Below are 21,993 nucleotides of genomic sequence, written 5' to 3'. Positions count from 1 at the left end.
GATTGTGTTACCTTTAGATAAATCCAGGTTTCCCTGTTTACAGTTTTTATGGTCATCTGCACTAAACGGCTACTGTCTCTAGCCGTATATTTATTGTACAGACATGGGAGTGGTATTGATTTTCTTATCTAACTCTTGGCAAGAAAGCAAATAGGTGTGTTTGCCAAAAAAAAGATCCTAATTAGGCCCACACGATGTGATTTAAAAAAGATTGACTGTTTGCTGTGAGACAAGTGAAAGTTTACAAGACGCTGTCACATTTTTGTGTAAAAAATATTCATCCTGTATGTATTCTGCAGTCCAACACAGCTTTTATGAAGACTTTGATTGGTTGTATGGCCAGTGTTTAGTAATCCACTATTTTTAATCCTATCCAAAAAGATGACTCTGTATGCTTATTCCTATAACCCAAGCCTGCCTAAAAAGAGAAGTAAATATAAGTTAAGTAAATGTAATTTGTTACTTTCCACCTCCAGAGAGAGGAAATGATGAAGAGAAAGAAAATGTTAGGCAGGTTAGCTGAAAGAGCATTCCCAGGTGTGACCACAGCATTCCCTCCATACACTTTAACAAACCGCTGTGTGTGTGTGTGTGTTGGTCTGAGGTTTGCAGCTCGTGGCCAAACTGGAGCTGAACGTCACTCCTGCAGCCAATAACAACAACTTCTAACTCAAGCACACACACACACACACACATACACACAAACACAGACTTGGTTAAACACATTTGCACTCTGAGAGGTGACAAGTGAGTATGAAATGATTTTCATTTGAACACATTTTAGTTTTTTTTAATGGGTTAATGTTTGATGAAAAAGTCATTTAATCCAAGGCGACAAACTTACTGTGTCCTTGGAATAACTTTGTGAGTGTGCATTGTTGGAACGCAAACGTGTGTGTTTTGTGTCAGTGAGTGTGTAGCAATGAATGTGTGTGAGGCCCTAAAGCTTTCCTGTCAGTATTTAAGGACATTAGCTCAGTTTCACTTTTTTCCCCTTCTCTTAATCCTCTCTCTCCCTCGTTATAAGCTCCCATTTGGAGTCGGCAATGAAAGAGACCTGAGATCTGGCCTGATATCTGCTGTAAGTGTGTGTGTGTGTGTACGTGTACATACATGTGTGTATCCTATGGTCAACTGTATTTGCATGCCTAAATATTGAGTATGTGCATCTGAAAGAGCCTGTGTGTTTAATTATGTGAACGAGTATGTGCGTCTGTGTGTCCGTGTAGGTGTGTGTGTGTGTGTGTGTGTGTGTGTGTGTAATGCGAGCCTCTTTGTGACACAGCAGTTGGCAGATAGAGGGGACTAAGTTACCCAAGCTCCCTTGGGGCATCCACATTGTGGAGGGCTGTCTGGGGCACCACAGTGGTATGTATAGGTGAGTGTGTGTGTGTGTGTGTGTGTGTGTGTGGGTGGGTGGGTGTGGGGGTGTGTGTATACGTCCCCTGGCAAGGAAACATGATGGTTCAGGGATGACAGGAAAGGAGGATGATAACCTGAGGCAGAAAAAAAGGTGAAATGAAATTGGGGGGCTGAAAGAGTGATGGAGGAAAGGGTAGAGAGAAAGAAGAGAAACATGATGTGTCAACTATAAAACAGGAACAGATTCGGAAATAAAATAACAATAATCAAAATAAAATACATCAAATCATAATGGGATATCAAAGTTAGATCACTTTTGGAAAAATAATTTAAAACTCCATATTTCTCAGGAGACAAAGTGCAGTTTTGTTTTTTTTGCAGAAGAGTGTTGCATTAATTTGGTCAGCATCCTCCACCTCCTCTAAAACGCTTCAGAATATCTTTTTGAAAAGGGGGCAACTAAAACTATTCATAAAGTTGATGTGATAAAGTTTCTGTAACTGCTAATGAGCCTAAAACACGTTTAAATGTGCAGGTGACCAATTGTAAAATTCAGTGATTTCTTCGAAAACATATCTGAATAATTGTTTCAGTAATCACTGAAACTTAAATGTGTCATTAAAGGCACGTGAGAAAAGTGCCTGTAAAAATGTATTTTGAAAATCATTTTAAACCAGTCAGTCAACATCAATATTCAGTCCATCGATATATTTCTTTTATTATTATAAAGGGTTTAATGACATTTTAGCACCTTTCAGCTGGTTGTTTTGGTTTTACACCCTTCAACCTTAATGCTTGCCCCAGGCAGACTCTTTCAGTGATAAACTTGCTTGTTCAGCACAGTCAGCGACTAAATGGTGAACATATTGATGCATTTAGCAGCTAAAAAGGCATTTTCTTCTCATCAGGAGTTGGTTGAGGCCAAATAAGGAGCTAAAAGTAAGGGTAAATATTGGACTTAAATTTGCCAGGTGGTCAAGACAATGAATCCATTTTTGGATAACATGTTTTGGAATAAAAGTTTTAGTGGAAATGCTGTTTTGAGGTAATACTGAGTTAGCCTTTATACTGTTGAAAGAACACAGTAGCAGCTGCTGGATGTGACCAAACAGATGGCACAGGTACAATACAACACGCACACACACACACACACACACACACACACACACACACACACACACACACACACACACACACACACACACAGGATCCACTCACCTGATGTGACACATTAGGTATGCACACCCCGCCTGTTGGTGTAAGATATGAATGAACAAGGATGAGATTTAATGGCTGTTTTACATACCCATTATCTTACTTTCTCTCCATCCTCTTCTTCGGCCTTGTTCTCTTTCCATCTCCCCTCTCATCGCCAGCTCCATTCAGCCCGAGCTTGTTGTTTGAATGAGAAGAGCGGACCACCCTGGGGAGAAATGGGGGGATCACATTACCCCCAAAAATGTAGAGGGCCTACAAAAGGGCCATGAGACATCAGGGTGAGGGAGAGAGGGTGGCAGAGAGACGGAGAAATAGGAGAGGACATGAAAGAGTGCATTAGTGAGGGGGTGGAGGGAGAGATTGATTGGGATGGAGAGATTAAGAAAGGGATAAAGAGAGATGGAGGTGAGAGAAAAAAGAGGTGGAAAGGGGTGAAACACTTTTTTCTCCTTTTCAAAATTATCTACACTCTACACCTAATGAATTTCAAGCTCCTGTTCAGTCTCTATTTTTGTCTGACCTCCATCTCGTCTTCTTCCTGTGTTCCTAACATTTTTTGATTAAATAATTTACATTTAAAGGGAAATCAGTTTTATCCCTACCAGTAATAATTAGACTGCGTTTACTAAATTATTTGATAGGATCTAAGAATGTGCCACACAAGACAAGAAACGCAAGAAGTCAGACAATCATAAAGGAAAAAAATAGGAAAATGTTGAAATTATTACCCACATTGAGTTTACAACCCAACTTTGAGGTCAACCTCATCTCCTAAACATGTATTTTCATACAATTATAAACTATTAACAGCAAATATAGAGTAAAAGACATAGATTATGTTTTGTTTTTTTATCAACAAAATGAGGGAATTAACATAAAATTCATAAACATACTGCAAGTATTCACAAAACTCTGACTTGCTTTTCTTACAATATTTGATCTTGTAGGAAACAAAGCTTGATGACATTGTTTTATGGTTATGATTAGGCACTCAGCCACAGTTGGTTAAGGTTAGGAAAAAAAGTGTGATCTTGATTTGATATCAAAGGAGTCATTGTTGACTTGAAGCACGAGACACAACATTTTTAGATTACTATTATAATATTTAATCAAGTTGGAGGTCATTTAGTGGCGCAAAACTCTAAATTCTGGACTTCGGTGACAAAGTCCTGCATCTTGTACAGCTGCAATCCAAGGGCCAAAACTGGAAAAAAAAAAAAAAAAAAAGATTTCTTCAGATTTTTTAAAGATAACTTCTTGTTCTTATTTTTCATTTTTACCACCAAAGAAAGAGGTTTGCATAATCTGGCACACTCTGTTTACAGCCTGAATGATTGTCAGACTGCTCGTGCTTCTTGCAACCCTCAAACTTCGCGGATCTCTGCACAATGTGGCCACACTGACAGGAATCATGGCTAAAACTGTGAAAATATGTCATAAAACGGAATGTTCCTTTAAGTCAGCACCGGCATGAATGTGACTCATACACACATTTCTAAATCCTGCAAACCACTAACCACAATGATTGCTATCTGGAGTATCTATTCAAGTTAATGTATACCTGTTGATTCAGCAGGACAGACATATATTATTAATGTGTTAACTATCCTGTATGACTCAGCAACATAATTATAAGCCCACAAAGGCTGGATGTGAAATAGTAGCTGAATGGAAGCTGATAATGGATGCGAGGGTATTTGAGGTAAAAGCCTTCTTCTAATTAAAGCTACACGTTGCGAGTCAAAAGGCAGTGATTCACACACATCGTAGCTTCTTCTTTGCACCGCTGAATTAATCTTATCTCTCGCACAAGTAAATCCATCCACACAGAAGCTGCAGTTTCTAATAAATGTCCTTAGGAGGCGCTGTGAGTCAGGGATTTATCTGCAGAGTCTAACTCTTCCTATTGGCTTCATTGACATTTAATGATAATTATAACTTGGGTCACACCAGGGGCAGATGCACACACACATACACACACACACACACACACACACACACCAACAACACACACTGCCTGGTTAAAAACATGAAGACATTAGCGGTAATTTGATGCTGAGTGAGTATTGATCTACTCTCAGGGGGCTTAGAGAGTGAGAGAACACTAGACAGCACTTTATCACAGCACTTGACCATCTAGGCTGGCCAGCGCTAGTGTGTGTATGTGTGTGTGTGTGTGTGTGTGTGTGTGTGTGTGTGTGTGTTAGAGAGAGAAAGATGGAGCTCTAACAAAACAATTTGTTATGTGTAGATATTACAACAGGCTCACTGTCAAACACATATTTGAAATACGGCTTTATTTTAACCCTGTACTTCATCACTAAAAAGCAAACTTCCTTTTCTTTCCTTCCTTTCCTCCTCCCTCCTTTCCTTCCTTCCTTCCTTCCTTCCTTCCTTCCTTCCTTCCTTCCTTCACCAACGTACCCTATATCCTCCTGTGAGGTCCTGACTGACACAATCAATCTATATCCATAACATTATACAGACCAGACTGAGTAGCAATCAGGCCTATGAGTGTATGTGTGTGACCAGTAGGGATTTCATGATTATGATTGCTGAGGACACGCGCTGCTCAAATTCTTCAATGATTGCCTCCAAACGCAACGTAAATGCCAAACAAAACAATAAACCCTTCGAGAGAGAAAGAGTGAGGAGGGAAAGAGAGAGAAATGACAACATCATATACTTGGAGTCTGTTTCATGAAGATATCCAGACCACAATAACATGAGCACAAAGTGACCAAAAGGGACCTGAAAACAAGGAGCAGATGGAAAAACAACCACATAAAAGTGAACGTGTGTTTCCATGCATGTGTTTTCCTATCTATACATTACACTATGTGCACTGCACTAATTTAGGTAATAATTGTGGCGTGCTCATATGGCATGTCGTGCTCATTTTTGATTACATTCTCATTCTCTTTTATGCGTCTTTTCACCATGCTTCTAACAACTATCCTCTCCTCAGCCCCCCCCATCTACATTTGCAAATCAACAGCCCAACACACACTCACACACATACACATTTACACACATACTGTCTTCTCCTCAGAAGCTAAGCCAAGTCAAACTACATAGGTGCTGGTCCAGACAGACAGTTAACTGTATATGTTCTGTCTCAGACCTTCAGGCCATTTGCACACGTCTCCCATCCTTCTGTTTGTCTCTCTTGTATTCTTTATAATTGTGTCTTAACTTGATATCTGCTTACTGTTTTGGCTCATGTTCAGAGCCATGTTGTCACTCTGATCACCAGGAGATAGCCCGCCTTTGATCTCTCTATCCTGATTCATTCTTTTTCTTTGTCGTTCACGCGTGTGATTTATGAGCGGCATGCTCACATAAAGTAGCTACACACACACACACACACACACGCACACACACACGCACACACACATTAAAAAGCACCTCTATATATTCTGTATTAGACACATTTTATTATGGCTTTTAGTTCATGAAGTTAAAATCATTGATGTTAAATGTGATTGATCCTCTTTGTAAAGTTTTGGGACAAAACTAATTTCCACACAGTTACAAAAACAATGTCCAGCACTTTGAAATCCTTCTGATTAATGTGTTTATTTCATCTGATTAGTAGAAAAATGGGACCTTCGGTAAAATAACATCTGACGTATTCCACTCAGTGGCTCCGTGGTGCTCTTTGGTCAACATCGAATGATTGATCATTCAAAGGGGGATTTTGAGAAAAAAAAAAAAAGAAAAAAGTTGGATACAGTGGTTTGCCGTCATTCCTTTGAGCTAAAGTAATGGTTTGTACAGGAAGAATGATGATTTGTAAAGAGAAAAGTACAAAATAAAACAGCAAAGCAGAGGGTTTTCACTCCAAACGCTCAGTTGTATTAAAATTAGCACACTTAGGGATCAATTTTAACTCGACAGCTATGAACCAAAGAAAGACGCATTTATGCCAAGAAGCCAAACTCTCTTACATTTTTTAAATTAAATACACCCAAATATCCTAAATCTGAAAAGTACACTTTACCTAATTCAATTCTTAGATGAGTAATCACCCAAGCTGACACTCTTACTCTTCTGGCTTTCTCGAATGGCAGGCATATAAAGTTGCAAGTTCCCTCGTGAACACATTTGTGCAAATGTCAAATGTCGACGTAGTCAATCTCTGATTCATTAGCCCCGTGAAAACCGGCTTCAGAAACAACTCATCGTGTAAAACATGCAGAGGAATTACAAAGTGAATGAGAGATGCGTATATGCCCTCTTTCTCCATCAGTGTGTTTTCTTCTCTCGGTCCTTTTTCTCTTTTTTAATTTGGCCCCTTCTGTTTGTTTTTCTTCATTCTTTCATTAGTTGAAAAAACATAGCAGGCATTCCAGCTGTAATACCGCTGAGATTCAGTATCAGTGCGGGGATTCGGACTCATGAGTGTGAGTGTGTCATCAGCTAGCAGAGAGACAGAGAGAGAGAGAGAGAGAGATGGCAGTACACTGGAGACATTAGGCATTGCCTCATAATGATTCATCCCTGTGCTATGCATGCTTGTAGACATGGCATGTGTCAGCCACACAGCAGCATTATGGGAATAAAGGAGATTCCCGATGAAGACATTCAGACTGACTGAGAGATGCATTTTTGACATTTGTTTATTGATTGATTGATTTTTTTTCCCCCTCAACCACATTCACAGAGATAGTCATCAGATCAGCCTTGTTACTGCAGACACTCCATGCACGATTGGTAAAAGTGTATACGGCACACAAGATGCTAGCATCACATCACTTTTTTAGAGGGAAGCAAACGAGAGAAGCAGTGAATAGATGGTACATTTGTTTTAATTTCCTTTTTTGGAAATGGGCTTGAACTAAAACTTTCCCACTGGCGACGGCACGTTCATTAATCTTGCCGCCTGTAGCTCTCACAGATAGCTGGACTATGTTAGCAGGCCCATAGGCCCTCAGAGAAAAATACTGCTAGTTTCTCTTTTTGCCATTACAAGCCTCCGTCAGTAGGGGAGTATCTCTTTAGTGAGCCCACAGACCTGCCCCTGTAACCTCTGTCTCAAGAGCCCTATCATGTATCATGTAATGGCACCCACCTGTCAATCAAAAGGAACCATGTTGTTAATTATGCATATGTTTAAGGTTTAATATGACTTTAACAGGATAATAATATAAAAATTCACCTTCAGTACAGTTGTCATCAGGTGAGAAATTAGCTATATATTTATTTCTTCTGTGAAGTTGGACATTTTAATATAGGGGTTTATGGAGACTGACTTATTCTGTAGCCAGCCTCAAGTGGCTGTTTGAGGAACTGCAGTTTTTTTTTTGCATTTCTGCCTTGGCTTCCCATCACAGCCACAGAGGTTGAGGCTTGATACCTACACCATTTCTCTACTCTGTAGTGTGTGGTGTATATGTGTGCGTGCCCTAATGTTGTCGGTGGTGTTGACATAGTGTGGACTTGCTGGAGTTCTGCAGAGAGACCCCTCCTGTCCCAGACTTGTGTGTTCTCTCCCAAAATGAACTGACTGACAAGGGCTGTTTAAAGTTGAAATATGTTTTATTTTCCCAATAACAGTACATTTATTTCAATATATATTCCAATATTTAACACCACAAGAGAACAAAAATAATAATAATAAAATTAAAAGATTGCAGTTAAGATATGCAGTTATATGGCAGAAATGAAAAATATAATACATACAAACATAATGATGAAATCTTTAAATCATTCTGAAATTTTCAATATTCTGCAAACCATCTTGTCCTGAAACATATTAAACAGCTCAACAGGAACCCACTTTCAATCTTTATCGCATAAATGTTTTCTAATAAAGCAGTTAAGGACCTATAGGCCGTTGCTATCAAACAAATCCTGGGAATGTCACTATTATGTTCATTCATTCATTAGGGTTTGAGTTAGCATCAACAAATACTAACAACAAACTGCATACATTTTCATCTTTTCAAGTTAAGAAGACCTATAAAACAACTAGATTTCTAAGAAATTACTTAAGATACATTTGACTTGATATACAATTTGACTGATGCTGAAGCACAAGTTAAGTCACTTCCATTTAGAAATCCACACATTTGGCTCAAAAGGGGGTTTTCAATCTGTATACTGTCTATTTTTTAGACTCTTAAGGTACAGAAAAAACTTCAAACACAGGGAAACATTCTAAAAACAGGAAAATCATCTCAATCTTAATATTTACAGAAAGTTACATGATTATTTTACAAATGTCTTAAACAGAGGTTTTCAAAGTAAGAGGTGGGTCCAAACAGTCTCAGGGGAGGTTCAGTGAATTAATGAGATTAGTTATTGAAAAGAGATCAAATAGAAAAGCCTAAATGTGTGTGATTTGGTTAAAGGGACAATAAGGAGATACAGCAGTTTGGAGATTTTACTGTTTTTCTTAAGACAGAGCCTTTTTAATGTATTTTATCAAATCTGAAGTTTTGTCAAACAGCAATATTAGGCTATCTTATCCATGGGATCAAATTACTGAATCAAGATCTTAGGTCTTATTCGCCTAGCCCTTTTTCCAAGCTTTGACAGAGGAGCGGTCCACTGTCTCCGAAAACCCCTGATTTAAAACATACAATGAATGATCAACAACAAAGGGTGCCCACGAGAGATAAAATAACAAGACAGTCCCTACTATGAGTCAAACTTCAAAAACATTTGATCCTACTTTTCCCACAATACAATACCCTCTGTGTCTTTCTAACCCCACCCCATCAGTTTGTAATGCAGGATGTTAAAAATGTTCACATCTAAAGCACCCAGCATAACTTTTCAAACTTTAGAAAGCTCCTGCAGAACCACAGCGAACATCATACATCTGTTTTTAGATGCTGTGTAGTGCTCAAACTAAACTTCATGTGAACAATCGTCAACTAAACCAAAAAGAAAACACTGCCATTGGTCACTGACATCAAATATTTGATGTGAAGTTACAGAGATAGACCAAGATTTACTAATTATACAATAAAAATAGACGTACTTAATGTGGCAACAATTTAGTTGATTTTCTAAACACTTACGGTCCCAAAATGAGGCAGTTTTAAGGCCTTATCTTGTTGTTGGATGTTTATCTGAGCAGTTTTATCCCCACTGACAATTCAGCTGGAAGGAGTTTTGTATTGTCACAAAAATACGGAAAGACTGTTTCTGTGAAAGCACACTTGATGGTGTGTACAAGTATTTTCTTCTCAAGATCAAAAAATGATAGCATTCCTTTGTCATAATCAAGCCCCACTCTGAGCTTTTCGGGACATGACGCTTTCCATTCAATATCCATATAACTCTCTGGAGTACGTTCACCCAGACACGTATAGCAAGGACATACGTAGATGCTCCAGATGTTTTCACAGATTTGATTCTTAGTTTTAGTAGCCACACCAACAGCCCCGAAACCGTCCACTTCCACATCCCAGCTGCATTTTCCCAAACTAATGCCTTTAGTGGCAAGAATGCTTGTGTTGCGTACCGTCTCTAGAATTCGATGTTTTGGTGCACTGTTGCGGCTTGTAGAACGGGTCAGCTGTTCTGATATAACCAAGTCTGAGCCGCAAGTGTTGGGGTCTAGAGTTATAGGAACTTCAGAGAAAAAAACAAAATAAAAGGGAAGTTTTAATGATTTTTAGAGTAAAATAGTTTTGGTGTGTGACAACATACTAGAAAACAATTTACACAAACTGTCAAAAGAACAAACAACAGCAGAGTCAATATATAAATCAAATCAAATTAAATAATAAAATGTATTTATATAAATAAAATGATGAATATTTTTTAACTAAAAAAGTACTTCCATTGTATAGGACAATCATCTAACGATTAAATAGAACTTAATAATTAATAATGATTATTTATCCATCCATTATGTGAAACCACTTGTCCTCACCACCATTCACACTCACATTCACACCTACAGACAATTTAGAGTCACCAATTAACCTGTTAAGTGCACGTCTTTGGTATGTGGGAGGAAAAGTGCACAGAAAGTGCTGAAAGAACCGTGCTTCCCCATTAATAATGGTCAATAAAATATATTTTTTTTTATTTCATCATCCCAGTAGTTCTCTTTTCTTTCTCTTCCTAAAGCAGAGATTGGATGAGTATATGAAGGAAGGGGACAAATTGTATAGATTTCAATGAGCTGGTTATTACTCTTTAAGTCAACATGATGTCAAAAAGAGATGTTTTAAAATGACATATGTCTGGTGTGACACATTACCAGTATGTATTTAATAGATTGTGCCTCTCATTTCATTCAGTTTTTATTTTATTTTATCTGTACATGCCACTGCAGATTAAAATGTCAAAATGTGGTGAGGCGGAAATAACATAACATTGCTTACTGTATTGGATTAGATTCTTCATCTTGCTCCAGACATTGAACAGCAGATTCCCAACATGTTTGGCCTCATCAATCAGGAGTCCAGATGGAGTCTCTGGATTTGGTAAGTTGCACTGAGATCTGAAAGAACATCAGGCAGCCACAGATTACCAATTAAAAATTTCTGAATAAAGCACATTGGTAGAATTAATGTGTGGTTCAAAGCAGTAAATACACATTTTTAAAAAATAAATACATTTTTATGTAACCTTTGTGGCTGGTATTTATCCTTCTACAGCTCTAAATTATTATTTACGATGTGTCTGTGATATTTTACACAAAGGTGAGATTTCATTTTTTCAATTTTGTGTCAGCTTAACTTCACCTTCACTCAAGAGATGCACAAAGCAGCTCCTCTCTACCCTAAACGTTTTAATAGGATGCATCCAGGATATTTCCTCACACAGTGGAAGAGACCAAAGCTATCATCCTTCTACGATGTTAAACTTAACACTTTTAGATGCTGCTGACACTCATTCAGCTGTGATTTGATAGTGTACAGGAAACATCTTACCGCTCCATGGTGGATTTGACATTCTGTCAAATAAAGAGAAAACAGAATAACAAATTAATACCTGTCATTTTGTTAAATATTCCATATAAAGATCAAAATATTAATCAAAACAGCTAATTGCTGAGTACCTGCATAAATGAGATGTCAGCCTTTATGTCCTTCTCTATGGTTTTGATTTTTTGTGTGAGTGAGGAGATCTCTGCAGTCAAATTAAGAATCACGATGTTCATTGCTTCACTCTTGCGCGCCGCCTCTTTCTTCACGGCATCAATCCTAGCAGCCTTTTCCGCTCGCAGGAACTGGAAAAGCTTCTCAAACTCCTCTGTGATTGTCTTCTCCGTCTTCTGAGCCTGGAGCTGAGGAGAAAAATCTTTTAGATGAGAGTAGGCAAAACACATAGTTGCTTTCTGTCTCCACAATCTACTCACCTGGATGTGACCGGCCATTTTATCACGGTTCAGTTTTTCTGTTTTGAATGACCCGAGTTTGCTTTTTAAGTGCATCAGCTTGATCTTGATTTCAGCCTACAAATAAAGGAGTATGGAATAATTACAGAGTAAACAATGGATTAATTACACAACTCATTTGCCTGTTGCATGTATATACATACACTCACCCTATGCGATTCTGCTGCTTCATTGATTGGTACACAGTTATGTTTTTTATGTTTTTGTGAATCCCTACATATCACACAGATGAGCTGTTGATCTTCCTCACAGAAGAGCTTGAGTTTCTCATCGTGCACACTGCACACTTCTTTAGATCCTGAGTTTTCTTTCTGACTCTTTTCTCTTCTCAAGTTGTCAGACAGGTTTCTCAGAGCCAGATTGCGTGGGGGCTGAGCCATTGGAAATATTTCCTTGCAGACTGGGCATGTCTTGGATCTACTCTGTCTCCACCACTCCTGAAGACAGTGCTTACAGAAGCTGTGACCGCACAGCAAGACAACAGGATCCTTAAATATATCACAGCACACAGGGCATGTACAATCCACGTCAGACTGTGATGTAGCCATTGTGTTGATTTCTCCTGTGCTGGTCACTCGCCTGTTTCAGACACACAGTTTACTTTCACTTTCACAGATTGCCTCAGATTTGCTCCGTCAGTGCTCAAGATCAGTACTCTGTCTCTCTGCAATACTTTCAAGTTGTTACAAGACTCATAAACTCCTACTAACATAAACAGATGTTCTATATGCTGGATTGTCTTCCTTATTTCTCTTTAGAAATTACCACGTAGTTTAGGCGCATATACTTTCAGCGGCATCTTCCTGTTTCCTCTGCAGAAAGGGAGGAGTTTTTATTTTCTGCCCTGCGCACTAAACATTAACAGTCATCTGGTCATGCCTACTTTAGACGTACAACGTAACTGTGCCCGTTTTACAATATAATTTAACTTTGTATCAACACAGTACACCTGTAGAAAGGGACATTACAACCTTTAGTACTACTGATGTGCCAGTCGCGAACGAGCCGGTTCAAAGAGCCGGATCTTTTAAGTAGAACGATGGGAAAGTTTATTTTGCATTTTATTTTATTGTTTGTTTTGTTTTGTAAAGCAATACAGCATGCATGCAGTGACTGGATGTAACGCGCACGGTGTGCATCCAACAGTCTGTCCTTTTTTTTTTTTGCTTTTTATGCTTAAGTATTTATAGGTTTTTCTATCTGCTTTGTGTAGCAGAGCGGTTCTACAATTAAGTCAGCTCATTCATTGGGCGGTTTCAGAGAGTTTACAACGGTCTGTAAATGCAATGAAAACAATTGGCTGAAGCAATTTATTGATATTAGAAAATTATTTTTTATTTATTTTATTTTTTACTTTTATATAACGGATGTATAATAATTTAAATGATATATGCGTACACATACAAATCATAAATCAAAATTTGTCTGTATTATAAAAGGTATAAGTGGTAAAACGAAGAGCCGGCTCTTCTTGGTGAGCTGAGTCAAATGATCTGAATCACTAAAAAGGACCGAACTTCCCATCACTAGTTAGTACCTGCCAGGTGATTTGAGTGTTCACCTAGAGCGCAACATCACCGGGACTTTTCACTACGTGTATCACTCCGCTTCACAGGTGTCCTAAATTCGCTTCATTATCAAGTCCGTTTTCTATTTAATGTTGTAAGGTGGTGTTATGGATTAAAGTGATAACAGTGCGGGAACTTAAGACTTGATATTGAGGGTATTTTTTTAAACTAACGGATGCAGATTTCTAATATCCAGGGGTACATGAACGTGACACAGGTGTTTCGGTTTATTGAGCGACCCACAGTTAGCAGGGTCGCTCGTTATACCGTAACACTGATCATCAACGAGCGCCCACCATTAATGAATTTACAATGAAGTTTTTAAATGACCATCTTAAACAGCTGCTCCTCTCTTCATCTGAAGTTATTATTCAGAAAGAAAAGTCAGCTCCATGATTACCTTGGCATAACTGCAAAAAAATTTAAATCTGTGATCTAAATCACTACCTGGTGAGCAAATCAAATGCACCCCAGATGCGTGCCCAACAGGATGCTGTGTTCAACATCTGCTGAGTTTGACTAAATCCTGAAAAAAAAAGATGCTCAGGGTGGATCCTGCAGATGATGTTTGCAACTCATGTTTCTTCTGTGAGGCGTGTGAGGAATCGCTGCTGTTTATGACCATTTCTGTTGTCACACTCCAAGATGTCTGCAATCTTTGAGGAAAGGCTGAGAAGATGAGAAGACTGGACATACTAGGACAGAGGCTTAGTGGACTGAAAGTTAAAGCAGTGTCACAGAATAATGTTCAGACAGGTGAGTACACCAAATACAGAGAGGGACATGTGCACTTGTGTAAATACTGTGCAGCTCAATTTGCTTGTGGCAAAGAAATAGCAGTTTCTGTAGCCTAATATTGTTTGTTGTCCCTGCTGTGGTGTAACTCTTCATTTATTGTTGGTTAAGAGTGTTTGTCTGGCTTGTTAGTTGCTGCCCGTCTCAGACATCCAACTTTAACTTTTAGAGATGCAATCAAATTTGTAGTAAGTGCTCGGGTTCAATAGTTCAATGTGGTTTCAATGGACATTAGTAAATTTCCAGGAACATAATTTAGTTCCTGTTCTCTGTGTAAGAAGAGAGGAGTTTTTGCTTTTTATCTGTCCTTCCCTGTACAATGACACCCTCATCTGAGAAAGAATGAGTAAGTAATCCTGTTTATTTCATCTATATTTCACACTCCCGTGTGATTTCTCTCTTAGCTACCCTACAGTGTCTAACATCAGCTTACTAATGGAGTCTGCTAATGTGAACAAAAATGACCGGCACCCACAAAAACACAGTCCAATAATTATTGACGATGTAGAGCAGGGTCCATAGCTAATCATAGCCAAATGCAGATAAGCTTCTGTTTGTTTGCTGTCTGCAAGGTGTGGGTCTGGGATTGGTTGCTTTGTGGTTTATTTTTATTTGCAAAAGGCAAGCTGGTTAGTGTCATTTAGCCAATGGTCCAAAATATTACAGATAGCAATGTTATTCTAAATATGATTATAATTTAGTTTCTGGCATTTTTGTGCATGTCACTTTTGGCTGATACCAAGGACGATGCACACACGTGCACGTACATGCTAAAAAAATAAAAAAAAAACTGGATCCAGCAGGTAAAACAGGATCACAGTTGGGAAAGAATTCCCATAAACTGTAAGGTGGCACATTTGCCTAAAGTCAAATATCCTGCAGGAGCAGATGGGTACAGAATGACAAAACAGTCCCAAGTTAATTTTACAGCCATTCACAGCATTGGCTGTGGGGATATTCTTCACAGCAGGACTTTGGTCATACGCTTAATTTCTCCAATGTTACTTCAGTATCTTTGCAGCACTCTCTCTCACATCTCTCCGGCTCCTCTCCCTCTCATGCACACACATTCACATTAGAGCACACACATAAGCTACATACATCAAATTCACAGCAGTGAAAATCACGAGTGATTTGCCCCTTGACCGCTGCAGCAATAGCTATCAAAGGCTAACTGTTTTAACATGACAGCGCACACCACCATGTGGCCAGCTAATGTGGCCACTCAACTCTCTATCTCTGTCTCTCTGTCTGTCTCTCTCTTTCTCTCTTCAAGTTGTTCCAATTAAGTGACATCTCTGTGATGAAAGTTTAATAATAGAATATTATTTTTAGTCTTTCTGCACCAAAATGGTGTCTTGACTTTTGCCTCAAGAGAAGGAACAGCTCTTTAGTAGTTTTGCATATTTGTAATAATAAAAAAAAAGAATAGAGATGAAAACTGATATTAAAGTAGTTTTTGGCAAGGATAGAAAGACGTTTTTACTGTATGTTGCCAAAATTACAACTCAGTCACTTTTAGTTCAGTTTGATTTGATATGATGTGTAAAAAAAAAAAAAAAAAAAAAAAAAATCTCCACCATCAGTATAGGGGTATATGTATCAAAGTGACAGTCAGCTTAGTTACATAACTCCATGATAATGTCTACTACAGTATACAGCAGGCCCCTTTCCTATGCTGGTGTAATTATTAGGGCTGGGGATAGTGGTGCGGGGGTGGATTCTTGTGAGACTGTTCCTATACTTAAATATTATGTCCATAACCATAAAACATTCAATCCACATAAAGCCAAGTGTTCTGGATCTGGCCACAGTAGCCTCCCCAGGGTGGCGCAGTAAAACCGCCCTGAGCCGCCATTAGGTGGAGGGAGCTGGAAGAAATACTGGACAGAGGCTGGGACCGAATGAGAGCCAGAGCACAGCTGATGGTAAACTAATTTTCTTGGCCTGATACCCCCCCTCTCGTCCACCCCCTCCTCCTCCTCCTCCTCCTCCTCCTCACCCCCCCCAAAAAAACACACACATGCAATATGTGTTGTGTGTACACGTCTATGTGGGACACGCAGACTGTACTGCATCATGCTTCTACACAAGTGAGGAGTCTCTCAGGACGCTCAGTGTGGGACAAAATCACTCTCTCTCTCTCTCGCCCTCTTTCCGCCTCTTCCCTCAACTTCTCTCACACACACTTGATCACCATCTCACCGAGTAAGGCATATGCTCCATCATTTGCCTTGCGGGACAAAAGACTGGGAAGGAATTCAGCGAGACACTTCTCTGCAGACTCTTGGAAAGGAGCGCTGTATTTTTGCATATTAACAGTGTTCAGCTGCACAGCTTTCCTGTCTTTGAAACAGAAGAAACACTATACAAGTCTAAATCTGGACTTGATATTCAATGTACACTATTTCAAATGAAGAGAAGAAAACATCAGTCATGTTCTTTAAATGATAAATTTTATGTCTGAGAAGGGGTTGCATGTTAATGCCAGGAATCGTTTTGCAATACGCCAAGCTTTCAAAAGTGAAACGTCTTTATTTGAAATTGAAACAGCTTTTTCCTGCCACATGAGGGTTAGAAGCACCTGAGACTAAAACCACTGTCTGTCCATCTGATGCCACGGAGCTATTTTATAAGTCTGTTCACCCTCTGAAGAATTAATGGTGCCCGCAAAGAAAGTTTAAACATGCAGAAAAAGTGTAATTAATATTTTTGCTATAACTGTCTTTTACTGTATTATGTTTGTCTCTTTCTGTCACCCGACACTAATAAAGAGTCAGCGGTAAGTGTAACCGGAGCAGCAGCTCCTCGGCAGGACATTACAGGAATTTACGATGTGTTAAATGTTTCCTTTGTTCCTCCCTGTGGCAGCTCGCTCCGCCAATTAGGGAAGGCAGCGGCCTGCAATGAGCTCATTACCCCCCCGCTCCCCAGCTCTTTTCTCTCTATCACATTGGCTTCATCCAACACCACCATTGTGTAGCATTATTTGATTGATTGGTACTTCCAGCAGTAAGTCAGATCATATGCCGTTGTGATTCTGCACCATTTTAATGTCTTCATAAAATATAACACTGAACACCGAAAACATTAAAGCAGTATGCATTTGGCTCGTGCACTACCATCTTAATTACCACAAGATGTCCATTTAATATCACTTTTGTTTTTCTTTCGATATTGTGGTAAAATCTGAAGCCTAATGGTGGCATTTTGCCAAAGTCTAAAATGCCAGACTTTTTTTTTCCTGAGCACTCCGTCCCTGAAATAAACTCCATGCGCCATTCCACTTGGCAAACCAATTTAGGATGGAGGGTGGGGGCAGGAAAGGGAGAGGTATAGGTTAGCTGTAGTAATAATCATAAATCACCTCTGAAATGCTGCCATGTCACATGCCAGACTGTGCCACTAATGACCAGCCCCATCTTTCACCGGGTATTTTTATCTGTGTGCCCTGACACTCGACTTCTGGAAGCGTCCTCTCGTTTTACGTCGTCAGCACCTCGGCCCGGGCTGAGCACAAGTTCCTTACATATCTATAAATACCAGTCAGCTAAATGGCATTTTCTCTCACCCACCCCCCTGCTTGGCAAGAACCAGAAGCTCAGTGACTTGGCAAAGGGACCTGCAGTCCTACGCCACTAAACATCTTGGGGCTTAGCCCCCCACCCAAGCGTCACCCTCCGGAGAACAGCTGGCTAAAAAAATAGATCCATCTGCTACTGCCTTCAAATTCCAAAGCGGGTTCAGTTTAATTAAACAAGCTGAAATTGGTTTTTAAAAGATTTAGTAAAAAGTACCTAACATTAGTTCAGTTTAGGACCACCTGTAGGGCGACGTTGCGTAGTCTAGTTAAAAATTCAACATAGAGTAGCCCTTGTTGACTTATGTAAATACTCACACACACACTTTCTCTCTCACAGATGCACACCAGAAACGCACAAACACCTGTACATGCTTCCTTTGTGCAGAATGTCCTGCCAAGTTTTTTAAGCTTGCTGACATGTGGCACTAGAGACTGCAGGTCAGCGACAGCTTCCTGCTATTTCGGGCTCTGTCACAGCTTGAGGTTTTAATTTATTCTGCCAGAATGTGTCAATCACTGAGCAGCAGGGTTCAGGCCTTAGTCTGCTGCTGGAGGGAGAGGAGGGAGGACCTTGTTGTTATTGAAAGAGTCAAACAAGACTGAAAACACAGTCGTATGACTGAAGGTAAACTCTACTAATACACTCATCGAAATGTTCCCAACTTTTCTGACAATACCCACGAAATATGTATTTCAAATGTTTTCTGTGCACATTAACATAGATCTTTCGAGAAAAGTTTGGCATCTGAACTGAAAAGCAAGAACGGATGACATGAAAAACATGGCTGACCCTAGACTGCAATAACCAGTTGTAAGAACTTGTCGCATTTATCTGTTTTCAAGGAACTTTCTCATGGTAACGTGTAAATATGACATGGAACACTTGCATAAAGAAGACTCACAGTAAAAACTATGAGAGATTTAGGATAAGAATCCAAAAATGTTCTTGCATGAGGCCCAATGAATCATGAAGATGGCCAATATGTGCAGCCCTACCAACCAACCAACTGAGGGTTAAGGCCCTACAGACTGCTGTGGTTAGTGAATACACTGATTATTATTCCCTCTCTCTCCCGCTCTTGGTGTCAGGCCACTGTTTGCCATGCCAGTGCCTGTCCACATGCCATGCCAAGGGTTTGAATTTGACCCTCCCAAAGTCGTGCCAACACACACGCATCAGTCATCATGGGATGTCATGCCTACTACGCATGGCATCATATGACTTCGCAGTGCGTATCCTGTGCGGCTCCATGTAATAAATGACTTTAAAGCTCAGTTGCAAACCACCGTTGCCTCGCAGGATGACAAACCAAAGCTCTGTCCTCTGCTGAGTCTGTGTGGAATTTGCATCCCACCCTAATTTCACTTGGGTCTCCTCTCAGGGTCCAAAGGCAGATGTGCAATGCGAAGAGATTCTGTTATTTGCTGATGAACTGATAACCTGTCTATCTTTTGTCACCTTCTACCCAGTGCGGTAACAGGAAACCACTGTGTAATGTATGTCATGAAAGCTGAAACAGAAGACTCTTCTGACATAGTTTCTGCAATGGCTGCTACACACTGACTTTAACAGATGTTTGGAACTGATGCAATAATTCACGTTCTCATCAGACATGAGAGAATTTATCATCATTATTATATTGCAGTTGATCAACACTTTGATTTTACGTCCCATCACACCCAAAACCAGAAAAAAAACAGTGTGGTGGGAAGCCAGTTGGGGATCATGGCCTTATTGCTGCACTCTAACGTCTTTAACACTGGAGGCCACTGTTTGTTTCCTGTTGCCACCTGACAGTCAACATCGTGGTTCTCAAACCTTAGACATGTATATATTATTGTAACCATGGCAACGCAACTCCACTAACTTTAACAGAGTAGTCATTTTAACCCAAACCACGATCTTCCTTTTAAATCTAACCTATCCAAACCATAACCACAGCATTGTCACATCATAAAACTGATTTATTTTTCATTTCGAGAAAATAATAGCCTGTCATTAAGGGCGTCAGATCAGAAAACTCTTCTAAACAAACAATGCGTTTTGTCATTTAATATAAAGGACTTGTCTCCTAACATGACGCCTGATCCTCAACCAGCCTGGGTTCCACCCACACTTGGATTTTCCTGCTCCAAATAACTGACAAAATAGTTGCTGATAAACCCAAAACTGAGTCTTCCAGCCACTAATGTGTGGGTGACGTCACTAATACCGTGTCCATGTTTCCCTGCAGTCTGCAGCTGGGATACATGGAAAAAGAAAATGAAAGGACTGAGGGTAAACTCTGCAAAGAGGTAAGAAAATGACAACGTCTTCTTCACTCTGCTCCCACTTTTTCATTTCTGCTTTGCGAGAATGTCAGCGGCTTTCTCTTTCTCTTTAGGTCTGCCAGCTGATGTGCTAGCCAACGCCACAAAGAACAAACCTTTTTTTTTTCTTTTTCTTTTTTGCAGTGTTTGTGTGTGTGATGCCAGGGAAACTTTGGCTTCTTTCATTCTACATAATATTACCGAGAAGCTTTTTGAATCATATAAACAAATTGCATTTGTGTGCATGAGAGGGGACAGAGAAGCAGGGGAAAGGATGTTAAGATGTGTATGTGTGTGTGTGTGTGTGTCAGCAGGATCCCCAAACCAACAATCAGGGATCAGTCAGAGAGCCTGCTGACATCATCATCCCAAATAAATGACAGCATGGTAAAAAGAGCGCTGGTCCGAGGCCAGCGGGATCCAACAGTCTCAGAATCCATAAGCCATAACAAACATTCAATTTTTCAAATAAACTTCACTCCGAGGCCAAATCTGTCATCTTTTTGTGGCCACTGTGGAACAGTGCTGTCTGACTTTACTCTCACACAATTTATTTGAGCCATGCTGATTTATGTTTGTTATTTTGTTTTGTACACCCACCATGTTTTCTGTTTTTTATTGGCACAATTGTTCTCCATCTCTCTGTTTATAAGTGTATACAGATTAAACCAGCACCATGTTTTCCCTCTGGCTGTTGGTGCCATGATATGTGTATTATTGCATGTTTAAGTATGAGAACTATTTTCAAGTGGCTTTCTGTTAGGGGCATGTTTTAAATGGAATAACTCCCTTATTTCTATAGAAAATGTGTGTGTCCTGTGTGTTGAAGGCTTAATTCACCAAAGTTACAAAGACTGATGAAGGACTTGATCTGAATATTGTGTTTTCTTTATATAATTAATATGTTCTATGCAGAGCTTGGGGCCAAGTCAGATATATTCTAGTTATTGTTGTAATGTAAACATTACTTTTCCTCTATTTCTTTTTGGGTTATGTACTATTCACGTCTCTTGTGGTTCAGTCTTGAGCACACAGAACATGAAATAAATTACTTTTTTCTTTTATTCTCTGTGTATATATATATATATATATATATATATATATTTTTTTTTTCTTTTCAATATCTGTTAATGTATGTTTATTTGTGTCTATTGACAGTCCCCAGAAAGACTGGAAACTGCGTCAACAGAAGCTGACGGAGAGCCTATAAACCATTTGACAGTTTTAGGCCAAACAAAAATTAAATATTAAAATAAAATAAATGTGGTTTTCCACTGGAATTATTGGCTGTGCTGTGTTATTTTGAAGAAGGCTACACAAATAAAGCGGACAAACATTTTAAGTACGAGTTAAGTAAGAGTTTAATAAAATAGATAATTTGACTTTAAGGGGGATGTGTGTGTGTGTGTGTGTGTGTGTGTGGGTGGGTGACACTTGACCACATTATTCCTAAAAATCCTGGCTACAGCCCTGACTGCAATGTCATATCCTTAAAGAAACAGTGGCCCTGTCAGGTGATCAGTTTTTATTGGCACACTATCAAGAAAACACACCTTACAGGATATGAAAAGACTGACAGTTTTTTTGGGGGGGGGCAACTATTACTTTCATTTAATGATCATCATTCAGACAGATAGATAGATAGATAGATAGAGGCTGGTCAGTGGGTGCACGTTGTTTTTGCTCTGATGGGATAAATATAAATAAAACTGTGAGCTCGTCGTTTGGGCCAAACTATTAATAAGAATGTCATTTTGGCATCCCCACCTCCCCCCCTCCCTCCTTCCTGA

The 21,993-nt window shown here is 39.4% G+C and overlaps 1 protein-coding gene and 1 long non-coding RNA gene across 5 annotated transcripts; one reads left to right on the top strand and one right to left on the bottom strand.

Annotated features, from left to right (window-relative positions):
* Positions 1 to 8,113: 8,113 nt before the first annotated feature.
* LOC104925660 (tripartite motif-containing protein 35) lies at positions 8,114 to 12,898 on the bottom strand. Its single transcript, XM_010739338.3, has 6 exons — positions 12,097 to 12,898; positions 11,909 to 12,004; positions 11,609 to 11,836; positions 11,481 to 11,503; positions 10,929 to 11,047; positions 8,114 to 10,167 (listed from the first exon to the last, which is right to left on the bottom strand). The coding sequence occupies exons 1-6, from the start codon at positions 12,493 to 12,495 to the stop codon at positions 9,659 to 9,661; spliced, it is 1,374 nt and encodes a 457-aa protein (XP_010737640.2). The 5' UTR covers positions 12,496 to 12,898; the 3' UTR covers positions 8,114 to 9,658.
* A 605-nt stretch (positions 12,899 to 13,503) lies between these two features.
* Positions 13,504 to 21,419, top strand: LOC113746830 (uncharacterized). 4 transcript variants are annotated; one of them, XR_003463147.1, is made up of 4 exons: positions 13,504 to 13,562; positions 14,161 to 14,271; positions 20,128 to 20,188; positions 20,278 to 21,419. It is a non-coding gene; the product is annotated as an uncharacterized LOC113746830 (long non-coding RNA). The 4 variants fall into 4 exon arrangements; XR_003463149.1 differs by lacking the exon at positions 13,504 to 13,562 and adding an exon at positions 13,609 to 13,670; XR_003463148.1 differs by lacking the exon at positions 13,504 to 13,562 and adding an exon at positions 13,760 to 13,965.
* The last annotated feature ends 574 nt before the right edge of the window (positions 21,420 to 21,993 follow it).

Source organism: Larimichthys crocea, chromosome XI, assembly GCF_000972845.2.
Source record: "Larimichthys crocea isolate SSNF chromosome XI, L_crocea_2.0, whole genome shotgun sequence".
Classification (NCBI taxonomy): Eukaryota; Metazoa; Chordata; class Actinopteri; family Sciaenidae; genus Larimichthys; species Larimichthys crocea.
Note: the sequence above shows the minus strand (reverse complement) of the source record. Positions and strands in the feature narration are given on the sequence as shown.